Source organism: Neltuma alba, unplaced genomic scaffold (assembly GCF_004799145.2).
Source record: "Neltuma alba isolate B1F8T4 unplaced genomic scaffold, ASM479914v2 tig00010927_pilon, whole genome shotgun sequence".
Lineage (NCBI taxonomy): Eukaryota > Viridiplantae > Streptophyta > Magnoliopsida > Fabales > Fabaceae > Neltuma > Neltuma alba.
In genome coordinates, this window is record NW_021635703.1 from 657448 (window position 1) to 678453 (window position 21006).

At 35.2% G+C, this 21006-nt stretch overlaps 3 protein-coding genes and 1 pseudogene across 6 annotated transcripts; all 4 read right to left on the bottom strand.

The window, feature by feature from the left end:
• Positions 1-605: 605 nt before the first annotated feature.
• Positions 606-1661, bottom strand: LOC114760018 (receptor-like protein kinase ANXUR2). The gene has a single exon (XM_028949262.1). The coding sequence runs from the start codon at positions 1659-1661 to the stop codon at positions 606-608; it is 1056 nt and encodes a 351-aa protein (XP_028805095.1).
• Positions 1662-4422: 2761 nt separating this feature from the next.
• LOC114760019 (receptor-like protein kinase ANXUR1) lies at positions 4423-5486 on the bottom strand. Its single transcript, XM_028949263.1, has 2 exons — positions 5166-5486; positions 4423-5082 (listed from the first exon to the last, which is right to left on the bottom strand). The coding sequence occupies exons 1-2, from the start codon at positions 5484-5486 to the stop codon at positions 4423-4425; spliced, it is 981 nt and encodes a 326-aa protein (XP_028805096.1).
• An 856-nt stretch (positions 5487-6342) lies between these two features.
• LOC114760020 (membrane-anchored ubiquitin-fold protein 1) lies at positions 6343-9906 on the bottom strand. Of its 4 annotated transcripts, none has more exons than XM_028949266.1 (5): positions 9643-9906; positions 8864-9051; positions 7579-7743; positions 6678-6770; positions 6343-6576 (listed from the first exon to the last, which is right to left on the bottom strand). In XM_028949266.1, the coding sequence occupies exons 2-4, from the start codon at positions 8994-8996 to the stop codon at positions 6715-6717; spliced, it is 354 nt and encodes a 117-aa protein (XP_028805099.1). In that variant the 5' UTR covers positions 8997-9051; positions 9643-9906; the 3' UTR covers positions 6343-6576; positions 6678-6714. The 4 variants fall into 4 exon arrangements, with proteins under 4 accessions (XP_028805099.1, XP_028805097.1, XP_028805100.1 ...); XM_028949264.1 differs by having other exon boundaries at positions 8864-9099; XM_028949267.1 differs by lacking the exon at positions 9643-9906 and adding an exon at positions 9317-9631.
• A 3485-nt stretch (positions 9907-13391) lies between these two features.
• On the bottom strand, positions 13392-20075 carry LOC114760010 (probable galacturonosyltransferase 14; annotated as a pseudogene).
• Positions 20076-21006: the final 931 nt, after the last annotated feature.

Here is a 21006-nt window from a genome sequence, read left to right on the forward strand (position 1 = left end):
AAGTGAAGTATAACAGTTTCAGGAAAAATCATTTTTTAGATTTTTCTAAGGTCAACTTAATTACTACTTGTAGGTCGTAGCCTAGTCATTCCATTAGTGAAGAGACCATCCATAAGCACCGAACACCTTAAGTCTTTTAGAAAAGCTAAAGACGGAACTCAACTCATAAAAGCAATTGTGATAGTTAAACCAAAGCATGTTTCTGTCAAAGTTAGAACAATACTAAGGATCCTTAAGCTATCCAAACAATATACAATTCAATAACACAGGCAACATTAATAGTAACTGCAAAGAGATACAAGACCTTTATCCCCGACAGTGAATTGCACGACCACATTCATTGTGGTAGCTCCACCACGGACATCACATGATGGACTCAGGCATTCCCTGTTTTCCAGTATTTTTCTGGCACTAATTAACTTCACAACTTTTACAGCCCTTGGACCATTCTCTGTCTTCAAAACAAAGACATATTTATGGTAGGTTAACTTGATCCTAAATGTAAGATCATATTCATTATTTTGTTCTCAATCTACTAATCAAGAGACACAAACAAGTATGTTCTAGCCACAGAGTAAAACATTCAAACAAGAAGAGAAATTAAATCACGAGGATGCATTGTTGGAATTAGCTTCCTCTTGTAGTTGCAACACACGTTCAAGTTGAACTTCAACTTCTCCCATATGTGGCCTCTCATTGGGATCTTCACTCAAGCAGCTCTCTGTGATGTCCATATACAATTTCCAACACTCTTCTCCTATTTCTCCCTCCAAACTCTCATCAATAATTCCCTCAGCATTTCCTGTGCCTGCCAAATCACGTACTTCCTCAACTACACTGAGTGTAAATGGAATAACATTTGCAGCCTCAATATGACGCCCCTTATGCTGACTAATTTGGTACAAAGTCTTTCCGCAGATGAGTTCTAACAAAACTACTCCAAAAGAATAGACATCACATTTGTAGGTGACCTTAGGGGCCCTAAAGCACTCAGGAGCTATGTATCCCCAAGGGCCTTCAACGTATTCCAACTGTATGGGTTTCATATCCTTGGCTGAAAACTTTGGTCCTTTTAAAGAACGCCCAAAAAAATTGAGTCTGGGAACCCAATTCTCCCCTAGGAGAATGGTCGACGGTGCAATATTGCCATGGATGATGGTGTGTTTGGTTCCCGAGTGAAGGTAGTGTAAGCCACGTGCCAGTCCTATACTGATTTCCAGCCTCTTCTTCCATGGTCGTATTGGAGACTTGCTCTCTGTTCCATAAAGTTGCTGGAGAGATCCGTTTGGGGCGTACTCGTAGACCACAATCATTTCATTTTGATCATCGCAGAATCCAACCAGAGAAACCAGATTCGGGTGGTTTAGTTGGCACATAAATATGATATCGTTCTTATACAGTGAGAAGCCGTTTGAGGAAATCGCTGCTTCTCGTCGGAGCCGCTTCACTGTAATATCTTTGAGTTGGCCATTAATGGAGATGCAAGCCCTGTACACCACACCATAGGGCCCTTCACCGATCTTCCGGCTTTCGTCGAAGTCGTCGGTGGCTTTTCGAAGTTGGGAAAGAGGAAAGCGATGGCATAGATATTCTATTGTTGTGGAAGGTTGTTTCCGAGAAGTGGAACCACAGCCTCCAAAGCACTTGTGAAGGATTGCCATTGCAAGTAACGAGGACTCACGGTTGCGTTTGAAGCAATATACTAGCTCTTCGTAATGGGCAAGCCGCGGCCATTTTTATGTGACATATTCGGCAAACATCGTTGAACTTGGATTTTCGGTTTTTCACTCACACCTTCCACATGCCCACTCTGAAGTTTTGTCCCTGAAAGAGGGAGCATGAGGCCACAGGGACCATTAATTGTCTTCGAGTGTGTTTAGATGAAACCAAACCGTGATTTAGAAAAGTGATTCTGGAAAATAGATTCTGGAGAGAATAGATTCTGTGAAGAATAGATTTTGTAAAAAAGTGATTCTGAGAAGTGAGAGTGTTTGGATAGTTGTTATCAAAAGCACTTTTTATATGTACAAATTACTAAAAAAAAGACATAAGTTAATATGATAATTACAGAAAAAATAGATTTTATGATATATTTTAATTTGAAGGAATAAAATTATTAATAATATATTGTTTACCAACATAATTAATAATACATAAGATAATATAATTAATAAATAATTAATATGTATATATATTTATAAAATATAAGATTAAATATGTTTATAAAAAATATGTTTATAAAAAAAAATAACAAGATACATATCCTATAAACTCTCACACTCTCCCTTTTTTCTTCAAAAGCAAAATTTTTTTGTTTTTTCTAAAATCATAGTTTTGGTCCAAAACCATGATTTTGGTTTTTGGGTGGATGTTTGGGTGATTTATTCCCCAAACCATGGTTTGGGGTGTCACCCAAACACACCCGAAGTCTTCTTTGATTAGAATACATTCTATGCAAGGCTGGAGACCATCAGTTCCATGTCCTCATTGGTCAATTTAGGCGGCGCCGGCGTGATGATAATTTGGGATTTGGATCTTCTTCCTGTAATTAACAGGAAATTACTAATTAAGGTCACATGACATAGGAGGACTCCGATTTCACATGGCCCGAGTCACTTGCCTAGAAAATATAGACATGTTCTGATTGGGTCTTCCGGTTAATTGATGCCCCATAGGCCATAAATTATTCAAGCTGATAATAGAATCTTTATAAAATTTGACGTTGAGTCTGGATCTGATATTTTCACTTCTAAAGCCTAAGATTCTCTGTCACCAAAAAAAAAAAGCCTAAGATTCTCTGCATTTAGATCTAAATTAGTTTATTATGATTTGCGCGGCTATGGTTACTATGGGTTAGAAGGTTATGACAATGTTTGACAATTTATAGTCAAGGAGACCAAAAGGTGTAAAGAAATTGAATGAATTAATGCAAAACTTACATGCATATCCAGGAAAAAAAGAAACATGATTTGTTTGTCTTTCGTGTCAAAACTTTTGGTATTTGTTTTGTTTATTGGATAAGTTATTCTTTTTGTGATCTATTAGCAGCTATTTACAGTGGTAAGTTCTTTTGCACACAGTTCTTTAAAAGCAGAGACTTAGTTACGAGATAAACTTCTTCAGATGATAGTATTAGATAGCTAAAAGACTCCTAGACAATTGTAAAATCCTAACTGTGTGATCCATAAAACCTAAATAATCTATACATTTCCCAACCATGACACATCTAATTCTATTGCATTTCCTTTGGGAAGCCAAACAACTAAAAAAACAAAAAAGGTTCAAGTCCTGGTAACATTATATGGGTATAAATCATGATTTGGGATTAAGGCTTACATGTTGTAAGGACCAATAATAATATTAATCCTAAATATATTATTTTATCAAACAAGCATGTTACAAAATTCATAACTTAAACAAAATAATGACAGAACAGTCTATATGAAAGTACATTTTTTCCCGTCCCCTTTCACCTCGTTGACATGAACGAGTTAATATTAGATCTCTTTCTTTCACTACTATAAAAAAGAGTTTTCACGACGCTAATTTATAACGGGTATTAGAAAAAACATTATAAAAAATATGACGGTAGCATTTCTGTAATTATAGGCATACTTTTAACGACGGTTTTTTAAATAACCGCCATGAAAAAATACTTTTAACGGCAGTTTTTTAAATAACCGCCGTAAAAAGTCTATCAGAATTTCAAAATCTATCACGTGATAGTTTTCACTTGTCAGAGTTAGAGCTCATAGTCCCCCATACCATCCTCACTCGATTTTCTCCCTCCTCCTATATTTGTCGGCATTTATCCATTGCTTCTATCATTTCTGCCATGTTCTTCCATCACCGTCGCTGTTGTTGTTGTCGTTACCATCGCCTCATTCTCTTCATTCTTTTTTGTGAGTTTTTCACCTCCATTCTTTTCGTGGATTTCATAGTTCTTGTGCTTTGATATGATTATTTTCTTTGGTTAAAAACATGATGTTAATCTAAGTTTAAAGAGATCTAATTTTTAGCAGATCTGAGTCTTTGATTTTATCTTTATTAAATATTATTGGCTTCGATCTGGTGGCTAAAGGTGAAGCTAAGCGACATTATTACGGCGAGAAAGAATCTATGTTTATTCCATCAGAATGTTTTTAACTGGTGAGAGACTTCTTTTGAAGCTTTGTTCTCCCGTTCCATCCTGATCGGTAGGGTAAAACATAGCCTAAAAAAACAAAAAATTTTCACGGCGGTTATTTATATAACCGCTATAAAAAGTCACATACCATAGCGGTTCTTAAATTGTCATAAAATCCTCTACATTTTACGTCGATGGCATAGACGTCAGTATCAAAACTGCCGTAAAAAGCTCATTGTAGTAGTGTTTGAACCAAACGGAGACCCAAAACAAGTATGGCATTAAAGATTAAATAATTAAGGAAGTGTGGTTATAGAATCTGCTTCCTCCAGCAGTTGCAATAGATGTTCAAGCTGCACTTCAACATCTCCCATATCAGGCCTCTCATTGGGATCTTCTCTCAAGCAGCTCTCTGTAATGTCCACATACAATTTCCAGCACTCTCCTCCTATTTCTCCCACCAAACCCTCATCAATAATTCCCTCAACTCTTCCTGTTTCTACCAAATCACGTACTTCCTTAACTACACTGAATGCAAATGGGAAAACATTTGCATTCTCATCAATATGATGCCCCTTATGCTGAGCCATTTGGGATAAAGTCTTTCCGCAAATGAGTTCTAACAAAACTATCCCAAAAGAATAGACATCACATTTATAGGAGACATTAGTGCCACTAAAGCACTCGGGAGCCATGTATCCCATAGGGCCTTCAAAGTATTCCAACCGTATTGGTTTGGCTTCCTTTTCAGAAAATTTCGGTCCTTTTACAGAGAACCCCAAAAATGTGAGTTTGGGAACCCAATTCTCGTCCAAACGAATGGCAGCCGATTTTATATTACGATGAAGGATGGTGCGCTTGGTTCCTGAGTGAAGGTAGTGTAATCCACGCGCCACCCCTATACTGATCTCTCTAGCCTTTTCTTCCACGGTTGAATTGGCGACTTGCTCTCTATTCTATGAAGTTGATGATAGAGTGATCCATTTGGGGCGTAGTCGTAGACCAAAATCATTTCATTTTCATCATCGCAAAATCCAACCTGTGACAACAGATTCGGGTGGCGTAGCTGGCACGTAAATATGATATCTTTCTCACACAGTGAGAGCCCCTCTGCTGAAATCGCTGCTTGGAGTCGCAGCTGCTTCACTGCAGTATCTTTCAGTTCGCCATTGATGGAGATGCAGGCTCTGTACGCTACACCGTAGGGCCCTTCACCGATCTTCCGGCTCTCGTCAAAGTCGTCGGTGGCTTTCCGAAGTTGCGCGAGAGAAAAGCGATGGCACAAATATTCTATTGACGCGGAAGGTTGTTTTCGAGAAGCCGAACCACAGCCTCCAAAGCACTTGTGAAGGATCCCCATTCCCAGCAACACAACTGCGTTTGCCCTTTTTGATCTGACAAATTTGTCAACGCCCTAGCCTTGCGAGAACTCTCATTTTGACATATATTACGATACTTATATTAAGAACTTATTAATTAATCTGAGTAAATTAAAAAAATATATATAGTTAAGTTTTTATATTTTTAAGCTTCTTTCCTTGTCTTCTCCCTTCACCTACCGCTATTTCTAGTAAATCACGGTTGCCCATTCTGCGGATGCATGAGATCTTAACATGGAAAGTTGACTTCATTGTTTTTTGCAGTTTTCGTGCTATTTCTAAATTTCTATCATAAACAACATTTATTACTTTCTTAAATCCTTTTTTGGCCGAAATGATACTTTCCTGAATGTAATTATTAAGAGTCCTTAGTTATATTTTATGTTCAACTGTCGGTGTTCAATCGGTCACCGCCAAGAAGAAAATGTGAATCACATGCGTTGAGGAGTTTGTATGCGAACCATCCGAAGCAATGATCTCTTCCTGTATCTGTTTTTATCTTATGAATGGTGTTAAACAACCACCATATGGTGACTATTTTGAAAAGAAATAAATAAATAAAAGATAAAATAAACCAGGATTTTATATTTATAATCAAATTAAATTTCTAACTAAAAAATACTCCTTTCAATCCTAAATAGAAGACATATTTTGTAGTGTAAATACCACAAAATGGTCTTACATCTAGACCTAGAGAAATACTTCATAATTTACCTAACAATCATATTTCTGTACCTTGTGAACTACATTGACTATGATTGTGTCTCGAGTTCAAATATTTGTTATTTTAAAATCAATTATGTCCTAAAATCACTAGGAAACAAGGTCATGGTTGTATGTTTATTCCCTTTAAGCATAAGAAGAATTTTTTTTTTTTATAATATATAATCAGGTACATGAAGGCAACATATAGAGTTGATTTCATTTCAACAAACAATTATACCAACCCAACAATGAAACACCACCAAGAAAGCCACCACCTATGAAAATTGTGTACAGAATTTACTGTTTCAGAGAAACCATCACAATATAACTGGCATCACAATCTTCACCAGGCCAATTTCTCTTTACCTGTTGTGAAAACCAGACGATCAAATAAGAGTTGTGTCATGAGGAAGTCTTTGGCAGTCAAAAATCATGTTAAACGGAATGCGAGGGTAACACTTGATCACCTAGGAAAGACATCTTTGATCCCTTCAGCTGAGAGTGCTATAATATTACACAAACACACTTGTTCTGCTTCGGTTCGCTTCTTGCTTTCTTCTCTGTTTTAGACGAGAAAGACCAAGAATATCAATCATAAAATTAAATTTAAAAAAAAAGAAAAACTAAAACAGAACAAGCTCAAAGTATTGGAAAAGAACTAAAACAATCTTGTGTCTTTTATGTAAGTAGATGAATTAGATCTGTTAGAGACAAGTATAGGAGAGTAAATTTGATCAGTTCGGTATCCTCTTGAAAGTGAATGTCAAGTGATGTGCAGAATTAGAAATGTCAATGGATAATTGAGGGAAGGGTTCCCCAATGGAATCAAGTTATGAGAGACTTGAACAACCAATTCAACCTTTTTGCTTTGTTCCATGTCTCGGAGAAAAGGACGCAGAAAAGTCCATATGGATAAGATAAAAGCAAAGCAAACAAAAGCCAACAAAATCGATCTCTATTCGTGGTTTAAGGAAGGTGTTTGCTGTCGCTTATGGTCACCTTTTGACCAAGAAAAGTCTGACAACTGGATTACACAGCCAATTCTTTTAGGAGATCACAAATATGCAGTTTTCTTTTGGAAAGTGACGTATACCAGATTTTTCTAAAGACAATTTAATTACTACTTGCAGGCTGTAGCCTAGTCTTTCCACCAGTGAAGAGACCGTCCATAAGCACAAAACACCTCAAATCTTTTAAAAGAGCCAGACATGGGACTCAAATCATAAAAACAATTGTGATCATTAAACCTCTGTCGAAGTTAAATAGAACAACACTAAGAATCCTTAAGCTATCCAAACAATATACAGTTCAATAACACAGACAACTATCAATAGTGGCTCTTAATGTGACTGCAAAGAGAAACCAGACCTTTATCCCCAGCAGGGGGTTGCACGACCACATGCATTGTTGTAACTCCACCAGGGATATCACATAACGGACTCTGGCACTCCCCCACCGTTCTGCTGTTTTCCAGTATTTTTCCGGCACTAATTAACTTCACATCTTTTACAGTCCTTGGACCATTCTCCTTGTCTTCAAAACAAAAACAGATTTATGGTTCTAATAGATCACTAAAAACCATGATAAAATGTTAATAACGATGCCTCTTGATAAACTAAATCAACAAGAAAAGCATCTAAAAGCACAATTGTAATAAGTTATCATATCATCTAGACGTGCTTTCATTGACTATTGCATACGTGACTTTGCAGAACATGGGATCTCTGGCACATATTATATATACCAGCAAATTGCAATGATGTTGATGACCGCTAAGCCTGGTTCTTGGTAAAAGATTTTTCTTTAGGGGTCTGCCATGTGTGTTTAACCATAGCAAATGACTTCCCGTACAATTTAAGCACCATATCATGGATACTCCTCCTGAGATAAGAAGCTATATTGCCATCTTGACCAGTGACTTCATTACTTGTAATTAATAAAAATCTATGAAAACGAAATATCAAAGCTTCTTCTTTAGACAGAACCATACACGACCACTTCAGAAGGAAAAGATACGCAGTACCGGAATGAATGAGAGGTAAAAGATTAAAAAAAAAAAAAAAACTAATTATGTGATATAAACAAGTATTTTCCATCTTTCTCATTTCATGCCATAGAAATCCCATCATCACAGGTTATTGACAAAATTTATGAACTCCTAAATGCTGCTGTTATTGACACAGGCATTTTTCTTGCCCAGGCAAAGGCTCCAAAGTTTCAAAAATCTACTCATCTAGAAGCAGAACCTGGGTTGTCTTAGAGATACAGCACAAAGTTCATTCCCCTTTCTCAACATAAACAAGCTTTAGCATGATTGTCTGTCTCAACATAAATCACTCAAGAATTAATTATTTTAACGTCATCACTTCACCGATGGCCGCATCTTCGGCAATCTGTTGAAAACATAAGTGACATTTGTAAACCCCGATCAAGAGAAACCAATATTTCTCCGTCTTCCTCAATAGTTCTCTTCCATAAACCAACACATCCAAGCACTGACATCCATTTAGTTTTACTTTGCAACGTGAATTACCCGATAGAGCAGCTAGTAAACAGGAAGTACAGAACATCCTCTTACCCAGAAATTCAAAGGAAGATGAGAAGGAATTAAAGGATATAGCAAAAACGGGAGGGAGGGGGAGAGAGAGCTGACCATTTGGCCACTGAGCAAGAATACTCTCCTTCAAGGTAGCAATACTTGTAGCAGCAGGAAAACTCTTGGGGCCAATATCAGAACCATCGGTCAGCCGAAACTTGATCTCTAATTGATCTTGCCTCCTCGCCATGCTCACAGAAATGGAAAGCAATCTTGAAATCCAACAATCCAGTAAATCACTTCGACTGATTATCACGAACAGAAAGGATTCATCAAAATCTCCCTCCAATGTTCTGTAATTTTATATCAAGAACAAAAAAAAGAAATTGAGCCAGCCACATCTAAATCCCAGCAGACAACTCGCACCATACAATATGGACACCGGGAAATTGGGGGAAGTTTGAATAGTATTAAAACTGTTATGGTCAGAAGTTCTAGAAACGAGTAATTGAAATCCAGCATGTAATCCTTTAATGAAAAACTTTTACGACGAAAATTCAACTCACTCACACCGACACAGAGCAATCGCTAACAGCTATAATTAAGCAAGCAAATCGCGATCCAGTCTCCGCGTGATCATCATTGAATCGGGAAATCTTCACGAGTTGGGAAAAGGGAATTAGAAGAAAACCAAAAGAAAAAAGAAAACCCAAACAAAGGAATAGAAATCTGGACGGATATTTCGAACGCTTTGGCTATATCATCACTGATCTGGGTGGTGGTTGTGTGCAAGTGACACAGTCTTAACTCGGCAGGAATCCACGTGGAAGACGAAGTGGATGCGTTTCTTTAAAAAGAGAATATTAAAATCGGAGGAAACGATCAAATGGTGGTACCAAGAGACGAGGCTGTTTCGGAGTTTTCAAAGTCCTCAAAATCTGTGGTCAATCAATTGGCAGTCTTCTCCTTCCCTTTGCCTTTGGCTTTGCCTTGCCTTCTTCAAAGATCGAACTTTTTCGCCAATCACGATCTCACTGTTCGCAAAAACGCAATCTTCAATCAGACTGCTTTTCCATACGTTGCTGACACATTCTTTACTTGCACATTTAGCATCGTCCCCTTGCTATGATTGGCATGCTCTCCAAATATGACTAGTTGGTACAAGTCGCCCCCAACATCTACTTGCTCCCGTAGACATTGTCTGTAAACTATAAATAACATCTTCATAGTATATTTTTTTTCATTTTTCTTAAAATATTACAATAATTTATTCCTTTTAATTTTTTCTTTTTTTTTAATTAATCAAATCATCAACATATTAGTACATCCATAGGGATTTTTTTTTTTTTTGCAAACCATAGAGAATATACTCCTATGATCATATTTATGAGGCAAAGAGAGAGTTTTTTTATCCAATTTATAAGTCACTTCATTAAAGTTTTCCTTTATTTATTGTGGTGTAAATTGTTATTTTTTTAAAAGGTGTATATATTAAATAAGAGTAAAATTAAAAAGTTATTATATTTTAATGAAGAGTTAATGTAATTTAAAGTTTTTCTTGGTCCTTGTAAAATATATTGGAAGTGTTTTATAAACAAGACCAAAGGAGTAATTCACAACTTCAAGTTTAAAACTCAAGAAAGCTTCCTCATCTTCATGAGAGGACAAGTTGAAATCCTGAAAAATATACTTATTGAGGGAGGCAAAAACTTCTACGGTGCCTAAAAAATACCCTTAATCGAATAAAAAAAACACTCCAAAAAGTGTTTATTGTGATTCACGTAGCAAGCGCTGGCTTTTAAATATATAATCTAGATATTTATTATATTTTTATATAAATTTTATACAAATTTATATCGTTAGTAAATTATGAACTGTGTGCGTATGTTAAGCTTAGATGAGTGGGAAGACACAGAATTTCCTTTGGGTTCAAAAGGCAATGAATGGACACCTTTTTCAGGTAAGTTTACTTCATAAATAAAAATTAGTACTCCTCCGATCCTTAATATAAGACCCAATTCCTAAGTTGGTTTTGATCCTAAATATAAGACTCATTTCTCATATTTATCAATTTTTTCTAAACTACCCCTATAGATACTCCCTCAACCATAATCAAGTAAAAGAGGAAGAAGGGGTATTAAGAAAGATAATTATGGTATTTTAGGAAAAATGTGTCATTTTTCTTATAATTAACTAACTTACCTAACTTTCTTAATCTAATCAAATTAGTTAAATGGATATTATATTAAGGACCGGAGGAGTAATATTTATGCCATGCATAGAATCTAAATACTGTAAATTTGATTAATATATAAATGTAAAGTATTAATGGATGGACATAGATAGATTGTAAGAAATGGATATCTGTGAAATTGTGACAGTCAGGCGAGCAACAGAAGGAAAAAAGTAAATCTGAATTAAGATATTATGGCAAGAAAACTGAAATAGGATATTCACCCCAACCAAAAAAAAAAAAAGCTAAATAAGGGACAAATGAATTGTTAGTTTCTTACTTTTCTTTTTCGGACAAAAAAATTGTTACCTTTCTTTCTGGTTTGTGTTCATCATTATCTAATTTTATTTTGCATTTTTATTTGTTTTTGATCCTATTGAAATTTTTTTTACCAAAAGTTTTTATTTTTTGAGGAGAGTCTGTAAATTTCTTTCTTTTTGTTTGGGAAATTAAGGCGTTAGGTTGGTGTTTAGCTGGCAAAACACAAACTGTCAGATTAAGTTCAGAGCTTTGATCGCATCATCCGAACCTGAACTGAATTTAACGATCGAAATTAAAAACAGCAACAAGACAGGAGGCTCTTAGGGAGGACATATTTTCCGTTTTGGGGCTCCCACACACCTACCTCATCAGAAATTTCGTATATTATTTTTTTTCACCAAGAGAAATTTCATATAATTTTTTTTAAAACCTGAGACAACTTTTATATGTGAGATAACTCAAAAAGGAAATTTTTTTAAAATACACTAAAAATTTATAGCTGAACTTATAAGAGTTTTACGTATTATAGAATACGAATATCATACATTTTTCATAATTTAAAGTATATTAATTCTCAACAAATAAAATATAAAAAATTGAAAATTTTTTATTCATATGGAAGAAGAGAAAATTCTTACTACTATTTTTCATAACCTGAACTATTTAGATCACTATATTTAAACAATGTACATTTTAATTTAATGCTTAATTCTAAATTTTTAATTAATTAAACAAAATCAAATTTTAAAAAAAAAAAAAAAAAGAAAAAAAAAAAGAAGAACAACAGTTACCCCAGTGACACTCAAATAGTGATTGGTTGAATGACAGAAGGGAATGAACGAAGAGGAAAGGTCAGAATTGGATGGTGGGCCTAATTCTGAAGAAGAGTCAACAACTCGTGGGACCCTATACCTTCCGATGGACCCCACCTACATAGATTCCTTTTATATAATCGCTTTCTTCCGCGTACGCTGTTCTGTTCTGCTCTCTCTTTGAATCTTTTTTCTTTCTTATAAATAAAAACTACTATAAAATTACTTAATCCAAAACATTGTGTCTGGAAAGAAATATTCCAACCACGAAATTAATGAGCCAGGAAAATGCCAAAAAAAAAAAAGACAAAAAAATATATAAAGGTTCACAAAATAAAATGGTGGGTCAGGGGTGAGTCCCTTTTTAATATTTTATTACAAACACTTTAAAATTATGTGCTTGCATCAGTTGCATGCCAGGAGAACAAATTTTTGTCGGGTGCTATACAGAATAAATTTAAAAAAATGCAAATGGGCTAGTTGTTCAATAAATTTAGCATTCTCGTCCAACAACTTCTATGTTGTGTGTTAGTAATCATGGGAAGTTGGGGAACCTTAGGACTTTGTTGTTTGAAATGAAAAATCATATTCCAACTTTTGTATATAAATGATGACACTTATAAATTACTCAACCCAGTCATAATACAAGTCTTTTTCAATCAACTTGACTTGTGTAAAATATAAGCCCAGTTTGATAATGCATAAAGTATCTGCTTTTTTTTTTGGGCCCTTGTATATAATTAAACTTTGTAAGTAATTAATTTATTATAAATAATACTAATTCTAATCCTTAATATAAGAGCTTGTTTGACTTTTATTTTGATCTTAAATATGAGACTTCAATTCATCTTGTTTTTCATATTTATCCTCTTTTTTTTCAAGATATTTCTTACAATAGTAATAATTCTACCCAATACACTTAATTAGCAATAATATTTTAAAAACAACAACACGTATTTATTACAAATAATTAACTTAACTAGTTTTCTTAATTTACTCACATTAATTAATCAGTTCTTATATTAAGGACGAGAGGTGATATAATGGTATATTTCAAAAGTTTAATTTTGTTGACATATTTAATCATATAACTGCCCTTTGACTACCGTTTTTGTTCCATATTCGGTAGTCAAATCAAACTTATATTGCTGAGAGGAGGAATATTGCATTTACAACAACTTGTGAGACTTGCTTCCTGTGAATTCAAATAGAAATTAATTGATCTTAACGAATAAATACAAGGCTGGGCCATAAGAATACGTCAAACATGCTTCTGAAAGATTTATTTTAGATTTCTCAGACAGGGTAAATGCAGAGGTAATATATGGATGAAGAAACATAATAAAGGAAAGAATATTCTGCACATTTCCAATGTGGTGTGATTGTACAAAACGAATACCAACCAATACATTATCCTACAAACAACAGTTCCCCAATTCAATGGACCTGAAATGTAACATAGCAATCTCATGAACTATCCTATAATTCACCATCATGGCATCAAATCAATATATGGTCAAGGTAAAAATTGGGTGCTAACAAAAATTTAAATAGCTAAATAATGAAGAGGGTAAAGAAAAAAGCTGTGCTAGAGGGGGGGGGGATCTCAACAAAATAAATGTCCTAGCATGCTGTTTTTAGAACCAACCATGACACAGGTTTCAGCTTTCTCCATCTTCATATTCACTTCCTTCAATATTCTCTATTGTCCCTCACAGAAGATCGATAGTAGTATTCTCTCTTTCTCCAACTAGAACCAGAATTAGAGGTGGCATTGTTGCTGTGTCACCATCTGAACTTGTTGCTTAAGAGCATGTCAGGATGGTACCATATCTGCAAAAACGTTGGGATGCCAGCAAAATACACCCACAATGCTTTAAATGTCTTGGCCTTTCAACCAACTTTCTTCTATCTCCCTTCTCAAATTCATGTCCAATAAAAACTCAAGCCGCAAAAACCTGTATTACTTTGTATCTCTTCGGTTCTATATATATATATATATATCTCATACCATAGCTTCTTGCTCCTCAGCTATGACTCCAAGATGTGACAGGTCCTTACAAAATCATTAGAATAATTAACATACTTGGTCCAAAATGGCCGAAGATGATCAAAGCCAATTTGCAACCAGGGCTTTGACTGGCCATTATAGTGGATAACTGCAGCCTTTTTCACGTCCTCGATACTGGTTTTATTTTGATAACCCAAGCCAAGCAGGTGCCAGGAGGGGTCAATGGGATGAACATGACCTCTAAACGCAATCAAAGCAGGTGGTAGGGTTCCAAGCTTCCACATTGTCAGGTTTGACATCAGATTCTGCCATACAGAAGCCGTTAACAACGCCCAGAACATTTTTACCAAGAAAACAAAAGGCCCCTCTACCCAATATAACACCATACTCAGATGCAGCTACGTCAATGTTTTGGTTCAAGTGTGAAAAAGAAATTATGTTATTCAAGTGGCATTTACCCGATGCTATCAATTTTGTGCCTCAAAATTAGCATAAAATCAGCCCCTGGGCTTCTTGACAATATTAATCAAATAGAGTAAATTTGTATCATTCTGGACATTAAACAAATGGAATAAAAGACCATAACAGATAAAATGTTAAATTTCCCTAAGTCTGACTGTATGGACTTTTTTACCTCTTTGAGCCAGGAATGATACGTTTCTCTTATATTTGTGTTCCTCCATGCACGCAGATCAAAGACATTCATCCCATAAGCCCATGCACACTCATCAGGGTCCAAATGATTTGCAATGAGGGGATGGGAAAAATTGAAGTAATTTCGGAAACGCTTAGACATCACCCACTCGTCTTCACCTCTGCAAGTTTCCACAGCTCCATTAACTTTCCCTTCAAGATCAATTTCCCAAAGTGGAGACAAGTCACGCTGGACAACAATATCATCATCTAAAAAAACCACCTTGTCAAGGTTTGGGAAAAGCTGTTTGCACACATAAGACACATAATCAGCATCAACATGTTTAATAGGAGCCAATATTTTAGATAAAGAAAAAGAATATAAGCATGAAACAAAAGTATAAAGATCTTCTTTAAAGATATACAAGTAATCCATAAAGCAGTGACAATGGTACAGTGCATACACAAATATATACATTAATAAATATATCAAATAAAAAATCTATCAAAGAACTTAAAAGAAGGCTCATATATAAGGTTGTAGGTATAAACCATCTCAGCGTGTGTTATACTTAACCTAATCTCTTTAAACTTCCTATTCAATGAGCGCCTTTGAATAAGAATAAGATCAATATCAACCCATATTTAAAGCACCTTTCACTGTTACTTTCCAAAAATGCTGCTAAATAAAATGGAGGGAAAATCACACAAAAAGACCCTGAAAATTGAAAAATTGCACACAGGGCTCCATTCACAGAAATTGCTGTCAAAACTCATACTATTGTTGTCAAAACTCATATTAATGTTGTCCCAGTCCCTATTTGCAATTTTTCTATTTCGGCAGTCTTTTTTAGCAATTTTTCCTGAAATGAATGTTAAATTATGCAATTGCAAGTTCAAACTGCTCACAGTGTAGCGAAAATATTATAAGCAGTTAAAGAAGGAAAATGAAAAAAAATAACTTCCATGAAATCATCAAGATGGACCATTTAATCTTTTATTTCATCCCTTCTATATGGCTTATTTTTTCCTTTTCGTTTTGCCAGCTAAATCCAAGAAGGGAAAGAAAATCATATTGACATGTTATAATCTATAAATGCATATCAGACAATTGTTGTCAGGGTGTCATGGTAATGACTGCTAGAAGCCCGAGTAAGGAGAGTTGAACAGATGGATTTTAGCCTTATGAATAGAGGAAGAGGGAGACTAAGAAAGGCACTTGAGGAAGTTATAGAATGGGATCACATGGCAAACAATATATTTGGATAGATAGTTAATGATAGATTACAATGGTGTCCTGTGATTTATGTAACTAACGCCACCTAGTGAGATAGGACTTGTTATGTTGTGTAAAATTTGTGTGTGCCATTCATGTTTTGTTGTGCATGTTATGGCAGAAAAATCAGCAAATGTTCATTGGGCCTGGGCCCCGGCCTGAGAGGGTGGTTGAAGGAGGCTTTATGTTAGAAAAGGGATGTAATTTAGATGACTTAAAGAGAATTATTGTGTTGATGTTCCATTCCCAGAAAATAAAATCTCACAATAATCCAAGGATAGGAAGAGTTGTCAATTAAATTTAACTTACCTCTGGTAGGTATATACGTAGATGATTGAGTAACGAGATGTACTTTGGACTTCTGGACATCATTTTGAAGCAAATGTACGTGGAGTTGTTTCACTGAGATTGGCTCCTGCTACATGATTTCCATGGTAGTAATCCCGAATCCCATTTTGATTTTCTACAGCTTCAAGAACTGGAACATTTTCTCTACTCAACCAGTCAAACTGGTGAATGCCTCTGACTTCAACAATAGCAGGGGAGACAGAATTTAGTGCAAACCATGAATGCATGCCCGCATAAGTTTTCTTGTCAGTGATGACATGGAACACGATCTTCTCAGGCTTTAAAGAAGACTGTACAGTGGAAGTTACTACTACTGAAGCAGCCAAGATGTTATCAGTTGACAGAATGAAATGGTAGTAAGAGTTATCAGACAGTAAAGGAAGTAACTCAGGAGAAGGCAATTGTTTACGAGCATGGGCATTTGACGAGTACTCATCAGTCAATCGCAAGGAAAGACAATAAATTCCTTTAGGGATTGAACTTGCTGCAAAGTGTTTATTCATAAGCTCTGCAAACTTAGACTCTCTGATATCTCTTTCAAATTTCTCCATCTGTTCAAAAGCAACCAAAGATACAAACATTGAGTACACAAGCCTTTTATTCAACCCAATATAATTTGCATCCTTGCAACATACATCAAGAATAAAGCATACACTAATGCAATGTTATAATTTTATATGCACCTTCTATCAGTCTTACATTATTTGAATCATTCAATTAAACTTACACATTACATCATAACTGAGAGATTTGTCATCAATTGGTAATGCATTTTGTAAGTAGCTCTTTCCTCAATCTCTCTTTTAGGACCACATAAATCATAAAAAACTGCACTCTAATTGCTCTAAACCTTAACCGTCTTTGCCATGTCTCTATATCATAATATTATTTTATGGAATTTCTTAGTTGAAAAAGTTAAAGGTTCTCTATAGTCCTCTTGACTAGAGATTACATAGCAACCAGAGGTTCCATAAAAGTGAACACAACATAGTAAACTGTCTCCATCCTCCATAAACCCAGATAGTGAGTTGACTGAAAAATAAATAAATAAACCCATCTAGGGGAAGTAATCACAACCAAGATTATATACACAATATTAATGTCAGCGTAAAAATTACAGAACCGATGGTTATGGAACATGAATGACTAACATATGTCTTTGTAATAGTAATCTTCATATTTATGGTGAAATATCCATGATTGAGAGCTTATGACATTTTGTCAGTAATCAAAAGCAAGATTATAAGCATAATAATTAGTGTCAGTGTAAAAATTATAGTTATCAAAGTGATGGTTGTGGACATGAATAGCAATGTCTTCATAAAAGTAATATTAATAATTATGGTCAAGCAGCCAAGATTTAGAACTTTATGGGATTACATCATGATCGTCAAAGAAACATCACCAGAAGCAATAAAACTAAGCCTTTCCCAGCAAAGGTGCATACACAAACACACAAAATTAAGCATAAAGGCAAAATATTCAGTTTTCCTGTTAAAATTCCTCCTTAACCATAGAATGAATTTTGGTTGAGCAATTTTTCCTTTCAACATTCTTGACTGTCAATTACCAGATTGAGAAGTACAATATAAGGCCCACTCCTACCTTCAAATTAATGATGATATAAGAAAAAGTCATACGATGCAAAAGGGTAACAATCTCTCTAGCAATTTAGTAGGGTGGAGACTACCGGTTATATCTAGAAAACAGCTTTGCCATAGGCAATTAGGCTTTAGGCAAAGCCATCTGAGCTCAAATAAATGAGCATTATACCATTCAAGTTGGGCTTAGGTAGTTGGATAACTGAAGGGTAGGATAAAAGGTTGCAACTTCAATTTTTTTCTTGTACCAAATAATTATATAAGTATAGACATTCAGAATCTAGAGATGTCTGTTGCTGGATGTTGTTTACCCAGAGACAGTTGTGTCATCGTGATTAAAATTTCTTTGCTGAAGTTAGTTATAGTTTAAACTGTGCATCAGCTATCCAAACCACATGACCTTCATAATATTCATATTTTGGCAAGGACATATGCACCTAAAAAATCATCAATCATAGTGGCTTGAAATTAATACGACTACAAAGGAAACTCCATTTCTCCATATACAATGCAAAAGCCACCTCGTAAGCAGCAGGCCCATGGCATCAACAGTAAAATTCAATAATGAAGCAACAATGGTAGACTTCAGTTTAAGCCATCAGACATAAGGTGCAGCAACACTGTTATGACTTCAGTTTAATAACCCAATCCCTAAATACAAGACCCTTTTTGTAGTGTGTATAAGGGTCTTATATTTAGAACCGGAGGAGTAACTTAGAAAAGCATAGTGCAGTATATCCCCATAACAAGCTTACCATTCCCCTTAACATGAATGCAAACATCTTTGCATCATAGTGATTACTATTCATATTAGAAACCAGGTGTTCAAATGAATCTGGCAGTGTTAGACCAGCTGGGATTTCCCCAGACTTCACTTCGTTTAGGATTTTGTAAAAGTCTCTGACCAACCGCTGCTGCATCATCACCACAATCACAAAAGGGGTCAGATAACCTTTCCTACCCAACGTTTCATAAAATATAGTATGTAATATAAAATTAATATGAAGTGACATATAAAATGGATTACCCCTGAATTATCAACTCTACTGAGAAACCTTGGTCCTAACCGCCTGCCTAAACAACCTGGAGAACAAAAGAGGACACGATTAAGTATCTAAATTCTACAATTGGGCAAAGGCAAGACATATTAAGGATACGGGAATGATGTTTCAGACCTTCTTGAGTAAACTAGAGTAAGCTGCAAGTGAATGAAGTTCAAAACAGATACAAAATAGATAAGAAATTTTTTCATTAATGAGTAACTGAGAACAGGATGATGACTTATAAATTAGCAAATATTATACCAAAACTTAAAAATTCGTAATTCCAATACAGTTTAAGTCCAATATATCTCAATTCATATCAATCTTTTAAAATGAAAGACTCAGCTTACAAATTTAAGCAATACATGTTTCCAAGTCATGACAACATATTGACCGCTGATTTAGAGTTCAAGTGCAGTCAAACTACAAGCGGAACGCTTAAAATATGTAGTCACACTTCAGATCCTACACTAAAATTTTACAACTCCAGCATGACGTAAGCTGCCCAATGACATCAATCCAGATCCTTGATTTTTAAAAATCAATAAATCAGAAAAAGAAGATGCCACAGTTCAGCCTATGTTCAAACCGAGATCTATCACAAACGAACAAATAATCAACAAATAGCATGAAAACGATCAAAGTATTAAAACTCAAAGGTAAGAAAACAAATGTGAAGTTTATAATGGAGTACCAAATGAGGAGCACTGTTGACACCTTCAAGGGTAACGACAGCAGTGAGAATGAAGACAAAAGGCAATAAGAACGCTAAGATGAGGATGGTGTGTGAAAGAGGGTTCGATAAGAAATGTGGCGAGCTGCGACCTTGATCTTCATTAAGTCAATAAAGCCATTGCTGCTCGATATCGTGATACTTCTCATGCTAGGCGAGAAGTGAAGCTGCATCGTCGTGTATGCAGCCCCAGGTCGTTGCCGCGCACAACAACCCTAGGAGAGTCGCCAGGACTGAATATACCGACAATCAGCCATGGCCTTAAAACACAAACCATCAGATCCGAACCCAAATGCACAAATCAACCACTGGCAATGCCTCTGTGATTGAAACCGAGATTGCAAGTATAATTTAGATCTATATATCCGGGTTCTGCTCAAATCTGTAATTTTCTGGGGTCTTTTGGCAGACCGCATTGGAGTGATCACAATTGGGTTTTGGCGGAATCAATCACAAAATGCAAAAAAAAGCAATCCAGTTTCTACGTTGTGACGATCCCACGTCCCATGGATCAAGAGCGAAGAGAAGAAATCTGTGTCCCGTCTCTGATGGTTGTGTTTGTGCAGTACTCGTTCCGTTTGTGGGGAGCTTTGTGATTGGACGGATCTACAATTTAGTTTTCCGGAAAAAATATGAAAAAGGAGAGATGACGAGCTTTAAGAGTCAAACTCAAAACCGTGTTGGATTTAGATGAGAGAGAGAGAATGCAGAGAGGAGAGAGAAAGGAAGCCTGGGCTTGTGTTTGACCATGAGATTAGGGAATAGGCCAATAGGGACATGACTTGGGAGCTATGTTTAGAAGCCTCCTATGTTTATGGCCAATTCTTATTCTTAAGTGAATAGTATTCCAAGGAATTGATCGTTATTTTTAGTTAATCTGTCTTATCCTTTTTAGCATAACCTAGAGTAACAAGTTGAAATGGAAAGGAAAATATCTTGTCTAAATTTATGTATTGTTAATTATTTTATTTTTGAATCTACTAGCAGATGTTTTAGTGTGGTAAATTTTAAATTTAATATATATATTTACTCATTGAAATTACAATAATTTTTAGGGGAAATTACTAAAAGTCTCAAGAAAAAAGAGATTTAATTATCAAAAGGTCCATTAACAACTAAAAAGTATGTAATGTTACTTTTTATTAAACTTTTTAGTAATTAAATTTTTTTAAGACTTTATGATAATTCTCCTTAATTTTTTTTAAGAGGAACTTCAACATGAGATCATTTAGCTTTTCATCTAATCAATGCTCCCTTCATTTTAAATATATGAGTTAAATAATTAACTTGTAAATATTAAAAAATTAGA